Raw genomic sequence first — 11,376 nt, 5'->3', positions numbered from 1 at the left:
TAAAAGAGCAAGAATGCAACACTTGGTTCTGTCTGACTTTTTTCCCTGTTTTTTTTTCCATAGGCTAGCTTTTCATTATGTGTGTAAAATTGTCCAGGGGTTTGGTGTAAAAGGTAGCTTTCCTCAGATTCAGCAAGCAGCACGTTGTCAAGGCAAGTTTGGAAATAAGAACTAACCAGATGGTGGTGAACATCTATCCAGTAGATAAGTAAAACCAGTATGGCCTGGGCTAACTGGAATTATTTTATTTAGTAACAGCAAGCCTTTAAGCTCATTAAATGGCCTGGGTAAAAACTGACGGTGTGATTTTGTTGCTTCCTCTAAGTGCCTTTGCAGCTGGGTTTGGAACTAGAGTCACGAGGAGGGTCTTTAGGCCTAGACTATGGTGCTGATGCTGCTGTGTTTGGGCTTGGTGCTGGCGGCGGCGGGCGGCGGGGGCGGCCCGTGGTGGTGCGGGCCGTGGTGCGGGCCGTGGTGCGGGGCGTGCGGCAGGTAGGGGCCGTGCCCGTGGCCGTGCCCGTGCTGGTGGTACTGGCGCGGGTGCGGGTGCGGGTGCGGGGGCGGGTGGTAGTGGTGGTGGTGGTGGTGGTAGGGTGGCGGGTTCTGGTGGCAGAACTGCGCGTGGTGCGGGTGCGGCGCGGCGGCCGCGCCCTCCGCGTGGTGCGGGGTCTGCGCGGCCGCGTGGCTCTGCGAGGGGGGCTTGCCCCTCTTGCTACTGAACAGGGACCCTAGGAGTGAGGAGGAGTTGGGCATAGTCTGGTGAGGGCGAGATGGACACTCTCGGGTTGATGTAGCTCTTCGGCGCATGTGAGGACTGCTAATGATGGACCCCTAAAAAGAAATTAATAGAAAATAAAAATTAAAAAAAAAATATCTTGAAATGTTCGGAAAGGGAAAAAAAAATTAAAAAAAAAAAAAGAAAAGAAAAAGTTCACACTGACCCACAAACTCCTCCTTTAGGGTTAACATGGGTGGATTATGTTAGAGAGCTCTAGGGGAAATTTTATCTCCACCTTCCCTAAGTGGCCAGTGGGGCACTCATGCCCTTCTTAGAGGATGTTAAGCATTGGGTGATTTTCTCTCAATATTTTGACATAAAGTGATATGACTTCAAATTAAAAAAAAAAATGTCACGGAAATGTAACATGATATAAGACCTACGAGTGTGTTTTTAAAGGAAAAATACATTTTAAAATACTGCAAAAAATACCATACTTGCTTTTTTACCACAAAAAAAAAAGCGCTAGATTAAATGCAACCTAAATAGTTAAACATACAGCAGCAAATATTACAGTTACAGCTCAGATTTTAAAATGGTATTTAAATATTTATTTATAGCAGTTTTCCACTACTATATATGAGAGTGCTGCTTCTCAGGCCTACCTCTGCATTTTGTGTTAAATGGAACCATACCATTTTTGCCACTAACATTTCTATGTGCTTATATTTTTCTGACCTATGGTCCAACATTCTCTATTATTTAGCCTGGAATTTAGTTGCTGAAGTTGAGGGTTTGTATTTTTAAAGAGTTATGGGACACAAGAGTAGTTAGGCAAAGTATGCTAGATTTAAACTGTAATCTACCTAAAGCAAACACAAAAAAAAAAAAAAAAGAAAAAAGAAAAAAGAAAAAAAAAAGAAAAAATCTGTAAGCTGAATTCAGAGACATGAACAGTATATATAAATGGTTTGAAGATGAATGAAATCTCATGAAATCCACATTGAATTCACCTATCTGAATAATTTTTTTTGTCCTCCCATGCCCTATCTGTGCAATTCCATGGTGTCATGACTGCATACATTTAGCAATTGAACTCGAAAATAAGCAATGGGGATGGTTGAGCATGACAGTCAATAGTTGTAGCTAAATATCAAACAGCAAGAACAGTGTACTTGGTAACAAAGAGCAAGGTGGGCTTTTAAGCTGGGACCAGACTGAAATGGTGGCAAAAAGACACATCATATCCATTTAACCATGCTGGCAGGAACAAAGGGAACAAGGTTAGCTCAAACCAAAAATGGCATTGCTCTAAAACAAGCTGTCAGTGCTTTGTAAGCTGGAAGAATACAGAGTGAATAGCCTAGGCATGCATTTTACTCGTGGCAGGCAGGTTATATATATGTGTATATATATATATGTTAGAAGAAAAAAGAGCAAAAAAATATGTATGTATATAAAAGAAAGGTTTGAAATGCACATCATCACATCCAGCTAGACATCAGGAACTTCCTACTTACTTCCATATTGCTGTCTAGCGATCCTGCACTGCTGCGTCGCCCACGCTTGCCTGCCCAGGACATGCAACAGCAGAGATTAGAGACTGCGACACGACCGGCGCCAGGAGCCGCGGCCCCACAGCCCCACAGCTTCAGGGCCAGCAGGGACAGCAACTCCCTGCACCTGCCTGCGTTTCTAGGGGATCAGTGAAAATTTGGAGAGCTGCTGGTGCTGGGGATCGGCTCACACGAGCGGGGGGTGATTATTTTGTTGGTAATTTGCACAACTTTTGAAGTAGAGGTGTTTGGGCAGCTGGGTTTAGTGCTGCGCTTGTGATGCTGAGCAGCAATGATTTTAAAGGGTTTGGTTTACTGGAAGCTAATCGGCCATGGAGGTTTTTTTTTCTTTAAATATTGAGATATAGTTGTGGGGTGGCATTAACTTAAATGCAAAATTTAACGTTGAAATATTCTGAACTTCAGTGTGGGGCACTGTGAGGGCCATCGGTTTTATCAATTAATCAGTTTTATCACTTCATCGGTTTTATCATTTTATCGAATTTATAATTTCAATTTCAGCTTTGAACCTCAGTGGATTTCATACAATATTCTTTCATGAGGTTTAAAAAAAAAACTAAACTTAATTTTTGATCAGTAAATCTGGAATCTGTCTTGACATTATGGCTAGATTTTGTTTGTTTAGCTGTGCAGTGCTTTATCTTTAAGCATGTTGGATTTGTACTCCAACAGTCTCAAACTGCAAAAACTTTTGCCTAAACCCACACGTGAAACTCCAGACAGTTTGCCTAAAGAGCCAGAAGACCTCAGTGGCTGGATAGGACACAGGATCTCAGATTTTCTTTCTCACTTCACAGCAGAGAAAATAGCATCTGGCTGCAGTGGAAATAGAGATTTTTAGAAGATAACTTGTGGAGCTTTGCTTTGCAAAGTTTCAGAATACTTTCCTGGCAGGGTGCAGAAACAAAGCTGAGCTTTGAGGAGCCCTCCTGGTGCTCAGAGCTTCCCTAAAATCTGCAGGGCTTTCGAAACCAAAGCTTTCTCAGCACTCTCTCCTTGTTTTCCTGCAAGGCCAAATATCAGTCTCCACCCTGCATTGGCTGCATTCAGAGTTTTCTACACGGAGAGGTAGTTTTGGCAGAGAATGTGAGGATTTCAGCATCACTTAACCAATTAATGATGTACCCTCATCACAGACACCCCAAAAGCACCTGTGATCAGAACTAGAGAGCAGTGGAACTGCTCATAGGGCAATTCAGACTAGCCAAAGGATCAGGATGACCAAAAACTACCACCTGCTGGATTTATAAGCATAGTATTGACCTGGTTGGTCACAGAACACTGCCCTGAAACAAGTTTCTTGTAAGAGCTACAGTTCCAGGCTACTGGAACATTCTCCCCTCTTAAAAAGAGTTGCTCCCCAGTACAACCCCTCTGCAGTGACATTAAATTGAGGGGAAGGCGTTTGTGGTCAAGGTGTTGTGTTTGACTTGAGAAATTCATTGGGATTTGGAACAATTTCCCTGGATGGGCTCTTTGTCAAAAGCTCACTGCTTCATCTCCTGCTGCAGTTTTAGCCTCAGCCAAACTCTACTATCTTATGAGTCCCCCAAGAAAAACTGGGTTTGTTCATCCCTTATGTTGACTCCTAGTCAGGTTTGATATTTTGCTGCTCTGATAACGGGATTAGTACTGATTAACACTCCAACCCCTCTTTCTTGCTGATGCAAACACACTGCGGCAGCCACCTCGGAACTTAGCAGTCAGGGTTGCAAATAAGACTGAGAGCTGACACGGGGCATTAAACGTGGCCAAAAATGAAGGAAAACACAACAATCCAATGCCTTTTGCATATGGCAGGAGTCACAGTCTGATCAAATAACCACGGACACAGTAAATACGGACAGCGAGCGACAGATGGAATTTTGCTCAGAATAACTCCAGGGCAAAGTAGTACTTGCAAAGCCAAGAACAAACAGAAAAATCCACCTTAAATGCCTGTAATTTCCCTCAGATAGGCACTACTGCCGTACAGAGGCTTAGTTCTTTTTCTTAAAAACAAATTGATCCCGATTCTGTGCTGACATGCAGTGTGGTGGGTTTACTCAGTAAATCCCCTGGAGCATTCCCCCTGCCAATGTGTGTTTATTCCAGACTGTTCCCTGGTCTTTGGGATAGCATCCCATCGCAGAAATGCCTCCCTGGAGCTCCAGCCTTCACATGCATCTCAGGGAAATTCTAAACTAGAACTGCACCCAAGCATGTACTGGCAGGATAATTAGTAGCTGTGGTACAAAGCAAGGTGGTATTTATCAAATCTGAAGATTAGTTTTGCTTAATATATTAAGCTTACTTTAATATTTTAAGGCTGTTAGAGTGGACTTTAATTTATAAAAATAAATTTTCAATTAATTTAACCTTATCTGTTAGATATGAATATTCCTTGCAAGAAATATCTTGAACTTACACAAGTGTATGCCTCATATATGAACATACACTATATAGGGCCAAGAACATTTCAAATTTATAGTAGAGATATGAAGTGATTACAAGATTTTTACAAACTTAACCATGCCAAAAGAATATTGAGCTTCATTAATAAAGGCCACTGCACCTTGCAGAATGGATGTGTGCAGGACACATCACAGGATGTGTGGTGATCTCACAGTTTAGGCTACAGATCAGCTCAGTACATGGAAATATTTCTCACTCCTGCTCTGTAGTTCTTGAAACTCTTCTGGGCCAGTGAGATAACTGATAGCTAAAGACTATCAATGATTTGATATTATGATTTAGTATTATGATTTGGCTTTGAGTGTCTTGGGGGAGAAAGCTTGGAAAAAAGTTTTAAGTTAAATTACTCTCTCCAATGACTGGAGAGACCACTTTTGAGGGGGAAAGTACTGTTTGCCACCTTTACATTTTCAGCTTGTTTCTGTGTGAAACAGGTACAATCTTAAGATTTCACACTGAAACAGAACTATTTTAATCCTGGAAATACCTTTGGTTTTGTTTTGATTTTGCAGTAATCTTTTTTGGCCTGTGGCTGTTTTAGACAAGCCCAGCTCTCAGTAACAGGAACCACTGCACCACCCTCACCTGGTCAGTACTACCTGGCTGTGCCAGTTGTGGAGTACTGGGGCAAACAAGAAAACTGCAATTTTTAAACCAGTTCAGTGTGTAAATACTACTCCCACCTTACAGATTAGTGATGTGGGAATAAAGTTTGAATTCCTCTGTAAACTCAATGTAAAAGCACTGGGTCCCCCAGCAATTCAAAGTGGCTGGAATTCAAATTGAAGAACCTAAAATCAGTGCAATGGGACTGTTTCTGGGAGAAACAGAATGGGAAACACAGCCAGTCCAACTCTTTCTGCTCTGCTTTAGTGACCAAATCATTCTTCCTGTGGAACAGTGGCCATGAGGGGACATCACACTTTTCCCATCTTTCTGTAAACTCATAAAACTCAGCTTTAGATTCATTAAAATTTGCCTGGCTCTAATATTTTTGTATAAATTAAGAATTTCAAGGTCTGGAAAAAATAAATTCAGTTCTTCCAGCTCAAGAATGTGCAATAAAAATTATACATTTATCTTTAGAGAAAAATAAAGCCCTAAATATTTTTGACATATTCGCATCTTGGAACACTTGGATGTCACATTCTGTTTTATATTCCATGGAAAGAACTGTCAAGGCACAAGGAACAACAGCATCTCCCAGTGAGGAGATCCTCAGCACATCCTTCCCACAGCTGGGAGTTGAGCTGCTGTGGCCAAGGCATGGAAACACTCTCAGGAAAGGATACCTGATGGACACATCCTGCTTTTCTGTGCATGCCCAGCCTAGGAGGCAGAATCAGTCAGGGTATTTGCTAGATCTCAGAAGCTGCTGAATTGTCACTCAGAGAAATTTAGTAATTTCCACAGCCTCCATTTACTGGGATGTCTGGGGGACAGCAATGGATTTTTTTCCTAAATAGTTCTGTCAAGTACCTGTGCAGCCAAATGCTGTTCAGTCACATTTCCCTTCACTGAATAAACAGTTAAAATTTTGAGTTTGCAATGTTCACTGGACATTTACCTGCCTTCCTGCATAAATATGAAATCAGGCCATTTTCTCTTGTTTGTTAGATTTATTTTTGATTCAAGGTAGAAAGGTCTCTCTAAAAATCTACTTTCCTACAGGCCCACACACTCCTGTTCCTCCTCCTTGTTCATCCTGTGCTTCATCCACAGAAGGATTTGAGGGAACCTAACTCAGGCCTGTTTTAGAGAAGCAATTTAATATGGGATAATCACTGAGGGGTAGTATCTTCCTAACTGAAAGAGATTTCTTTGCTTTTCTGTGGATCACTTCTCCCACATTAAAAATAAAATTAGCCTCACATGCAAGCTATTCCCTGAGAGAAGGCAGAATGATATGGATCATCTCCCTTAAGTCATTCCACCAAATAACACAGCAAATAACAGGCTGGTTGTTTCTCAAGTCAGTTGCACTGCACAAGACCAAACAGAAGCTCTCCATAATTCTCAGTTATTTCAGGTTAAAATTAAGTTTAGTTGGGTTTAACAAACTCATTGATAAACCCTGCAGTCTGTGAGTGATTTCTACTTTTTGTCATGGAAAAAGGTTATTTTCAGTAAGAAGCATGCCAGTTGTAGGCATGCCCTGTGAAATGTGTTTGTGATTACAAATGTTGGTTTGTTGAATTAAACCCATAATATGAATTCAAATACATGGCAGTGTTTGAAAGAGAGGGATGAGTAATTCTAATGGAATGAAAAAATTAATCAGAAATCACATTTAGGGGTACAGATACCCACTGAACTCACATATTAACAATATGGTAGTTCTCATTCTAATGAAATAAAACCAAAACAACAGAAAAAGATGAAGTATCTTCAAATCTGAGAGATAAGAGTGGTGAAGACTAGGGCTTGATCTAAAATCCGCTGGAGCCAAGCAAGCACCAATAGTCAACTTCAGCCTGATTTTGGATCAAGGGCCTAAGTCTTTTTAATGAAGCACATGGAGATGTGAGTATGAAAGCCTAAACAGAGAAGAAAAGAATTGAAAGAGCTCACTCTCTACATATTTGTATGCACATACATATACCCACAAAACACAGGCTATCATTTCAGTTTACAACAATTTTATTTATTGCAGCATAGCTAATGTCTCCTCTTTAGTTAAAAAAAAGGGAAATAGGTAAGTAGTGTCTACTACCAAAGATATACAGAATATTGAAATTATGACTACACTGGACATCATCACTGCAATTGAAAGAACAAAGCAGAGTATGCAACACAGCCTATGAACTAAAAACCAAATAACTAAAAAAAATAGAGTTGCTACTATCTATGGAAGTACTTTCTGAATAGTGGACATGGTGTTCAGATAAGAGTTCTTGTCAGTGACAGGAATCTTTAACACTGAAAGATTACATGGCTATGCCAGGTGTGAGGCAAACCATCAAATAAAAACATGCCCAACTTCCCCTGGCTTGCTTTGGCTAACAAATTGTATCACCACTGCTTTCCAGTCTTTAACCAGTTAATAAAACTTAAGACACATCAGTGGCTTTGTGGGTTATCAGCATCCTTGTCCAATAGGGCTTCTTTGGTTCTGTTGCAAAGAGTACTTCACAACAACCTCTTTTTGCAAGAATTAGGAACTGTGTCTGAGTTACAGAACCAGAAAAGAGCATCAGGGGCACACTGGTGTTACACAGCTCTAGAGAGAATTTAGTAGGGCTTCACTCAGTTTCATTCATCGAGGTGGTGACACAGGTACACTTGAGCACAGAGTACACAGAAAGCGCTCGTCACACAGAGACCAGGAGCTTTCCTTCCCTTTCCAGGCCTAGTCTATGAGGGGGAAAAAGCAAAGGCAATGACAAAAAAAGAAAGGAAAACCAAGTGAATTGCTCCTAGCACAAGTCAGTCACTTCTGTTTTATTAAAAACTTACAATTTTTCCTCTGTCTTCACTGTCCTTTAAAAGTTTCTATAGCAACCTACAACGGCTTTAATACTTTCAAACAGCAGCCGCTTAACAGAACAAAGGTAAAAAAAAAAAACCCAAAACAAACAGAAATTAACCATGAGCCGAGGAGGGGGGAGTAAGGAGCTACTTGGAAGTGTAAGATTCCACCACTGCTATTTGTGGAGGCATGCAGCGAGCCGGGGAGGAGAGGCAGCTCTTACCTGCTTCGGACAGGTCGCGCAGGGAGGAGCTGAGCGCGCTCCGCTTCAGCCCCTCGCCGCCGGCGTAGCTGTCGTCCAGGCACGGCCGGGGCAGGGTCCCGTTCCCGGAGTCCTTCTTCAGGCTGGAGCACTGCGACATGCTGGGACGCACCACCCCCTTCTGCTTCTCCAGCTCGGCTGCAACACACACGGGGGCTTTTACAGGGGTGTTTGTGGGCATGAAACAACCCAGAACGTCCCACAGGGAGTTTCACCCCTCTACCCACAGCTGGATTTCTCTTTTGGGAAAATGGGATAAAATTTCATCTTCAGACACTCACGGGACTACCAGCAAAATGTATCGGTTTGGACCATGACTTCCTTACTGACCACAGGAATTGCAACCCGGAAATGAAGAAAAATTCAATGAAGCTTATTGGAAGAGCCATCATTGGGAATTTCAGTGTGAGGTAAATTGCCCTTAAAATTCCTGCTGTAATTTGTGATACAAATCACAGAGCCAGCTCTCCTCTGTCCACATTATCCCTAAAATTCTTACAGGAATTTATAGTACAAATCACGGATCCATCTTTCTTCTCCACATTATCCCTAAAAGTTCCTGCAGTAATTTATACTACAAATCACAGACCCTGCTCTCTTCTGTCCAAATTAAACCTAAAATTCTTCCTGTAATTTATGCTACAAATCACAGACCCAGCTCTCCTCTGCCCATTGTTATTTGCAGCTTGTCCAAGATGAATTCCACTGCAGCTACACTGCAGTAAATAGTAGTCAATGAACTCAGCCGGGGCTTAAGGCATTATTGGCTTTTTCCTTCTTCTCAAGATAAAGTCACAGAAAAACCCACATTATTTTGAACTTTTACAGAGTTCTAATGTGTTATACTCTTATACTTTTTATTAATGGTAATTTTTAATTTAAAATTTAAATTTTCCAAGGGTAATATTACTTTTTATTATTTTGATTAGCTGGAAAATGCTCCATTATATGTACCTTTGTACTTACACTCTATTCTGTGCTTTTCCATTTCTTGAACTTCTGCAATTGATTCCCTCAAATCATCTGTAAACTTCTTCCTGTCCTGAGGATTTGGTGCATTGAAATTTATGAGTACTTTGATATCTGCTCCTGGAACAGCTGACGTGAGCCGAATGCCATTGGGATAATCTGGAAGAAAAAGGCAAGAAAAACTAAGCTCTGATTAATACAATTACTTTTCTTTTAATAAAAATACCCACAAAACCGGAAAGCTTTTAGTAATATTACCACAGAGGATACAAAGTCAGAGAAATAAAAGTCTGACAGCATAAAATTAGAATAAAAATCCCTAAGGTACATTGGAACAGCCTAACTGTCAAATACTGAACAAATACTGAGAGATATCTTTATGTAGCTGCTGCCCTTAAGGCACAATATGCAATATATATCAAAAACAGTAGGGAAAAAAAAAATCTAAGGGGATATTTTTTTTTCATGGAACAGATCCCATGATCACCTTATCCACTTGTGACCAAAGTTTTGCTGAGTGTAAAGGCTACTTGAAGACATTTCAAATGCTACAAATTATCTTTTACTTTTAACTCACCATTTGCGGGTGAGTTGACACACAAGCAGGTACAGATTTAGTATTTCCTATTGGATTGTTCTCCCTGTACATGCTACTTTCCTTTTTTTCTTTAAAATGAAATTAAAAGTATCTGTGAAATCACATACTGAAGAAGTAAAAGGACTGATTTGGTTTTTTCACCCTTCTTTTGACCCATATTATGGACTTCTAATAAAAGGCAGATGTTTCAGGAAACTGTCTTTGCCTCTTTTCTAGGTGTACTTCTGAAGTTTTAACAGCTGGTCAAAAATACCTCCTGGTTGAGACAGAATGTTCATTTACAGAAAGATACTCAGAATGAAAATATGTTCTGTGTTGAGAGCTTTGTAACAAGCTAGCTCCGAGCTAAAGCTCACAGTGAGATTAATTTGACCAAGATAGAAAATGAGGGGAGTTGCCTTCCAATTAAACTGTGTCCTTGGCCCGCGGATGAAGTAATGCACCGAGCAGGTGGTGGAGAAAAACAGCCTGGGAAAGTAATAAGTAGTTATACCAAAATAGCACGTAAATAGCTGATAGCTAGTTAGCCAATGGTGAGCTGGGATTTTGCACTATGCATGAGCTAATTAAAAGGTGTATAATAATCGGTAATTCGGGAATAAAGACGAGACTTGTCGATCATCATATGGTGAGCAAGTCTTCCTTCTCCATCAAATGGTGACCCCGACGTCGACGACTACGGACAGACACGGCTGCCACGGATGGGGAAGTAGGAGCGGGTCCTTCTGAAGCAAGGGGGGGGACGGCAAACGACCACTGCGGGTCGCGGCCCTAGGAGCTATAAATATAGTCCTAGCCTACGTGCTGCCGAAGTCTGTAAGCCTTGCAACAGCGCTGATTACAAATGGAAAGGCAAGCAGCATATGATTTATTTATTTGCTTTTTAAAAAAGCGGCAGATTAAAGACATGGACTTGCAGAGAGAGCTCCCACAGTTGTTAGATTACGGGTACGCTACAGGGTTGTTTTTCAACCCCCATACGGTCCATGAGCTAACAGAGTGGCGTAAGTTCGGGACCAGGAGGGCGGTTACGCGCACCGCGGGACAGCCCGGGGCAGACGCGGAGGCGAAAACGCGTATGCCGGCGGCGCTCCCGGTGCTGTGGCGGCGGAACGGACCGAGCGCTGCGGAGGCGGCGTACTCGGTGCCGGCGGCGGTTACGCGCACCGCGGGTCCAGTGACACGCGCAGTGACAAAAACTCGCACGGCAGCTGTCCGTGGGGAAAGTGCACAGATCGTGAGGGAAGTGCCGGCCAGGGCCAAGCCGGCCAAAGCGAGACGCGGCAGCCGAATAGGTGCTAGCGGTGGTGGACGCGCACCAGTAACGCG

General features: G+C 42.0%; 1 protein-coding gene across 2 annotated transcripts; it reads right to left on the bottom strand.

The window, feature by feature from the left end:
• Nucleotides 1-725: 725 nt before the first annotated feature.
• Nucleotides 726-9,965, bottom strand: LOC135307517 (IQ motif and SEC7 domain-containing protein 1-like). 2 transcript variants are annotated; one of them, XM_064431946.1, is made up of 3 exons: nucleotides 9,435-9,965; nucleotides 8,442-8,618; nucleotides 726-831 (listed from the first exon to the last, which is right to left on the bottom strand). In XM_064431946.1, the coding sequence occupies exons 1-3, from the start codon at nucleotides 9,466-9,468 to the stop codon at nucleotides 818-820; spliced, it is 225 nt and encodes a 74-aa protein (XP_064288016.1). In that variant the 5' UTR covers nucleotides 9,469-9,965; the 3' UTR covers nucleotides 726-817. The 2 variants fall into 2 exon arrangements, 1 of the variants encoding a protein (XP_064288016.1); XR_010368259.1 differs by lacking the exon at nucleotides 726-831 and adding an exon at nucleotides 7,458-8,103 and having other exon boundaries at nucleotides 9,447-9,946.
• Between the last annotated feature and the right edge of the window lie 1,411 nt (nucleotides 9,966-11,376).

Source organism: Passer domesticus, chromosome 9, assembly GCF_036417665.1.
Source record: "Passer domesticus isolate bPasDom1 chromosome 9, bPasDom1.hap1, whole genome shotgun sequence".
Lineage (NCBI taxonomy): Eukaryota > Metazoa > Chordata > Aves > Passeriformes > Passeridae > Passer > Passer domesticus.
Note: the sequence above shows the minus strand (reverse complement) of the source record. Positions and strands in the feature narration are given on the sequence as shown.

Bases quoted from the DNA above. Each gene is read 5' to 3' on its own strand.
- LOC135307517 (XM_064431946.1), bottom strand. From the start codon at position 9,468: ATGGAAAAGCACAGAATAGAGTGTAAGTACAAAG. The intron at 8,619-9,434 runs GTACATATAATG...TGTGTGTTGCAG, and splicing joins AATAGAGTGTAAGTACAAAG to CCGAGCTGGAGAAGCAGAAG.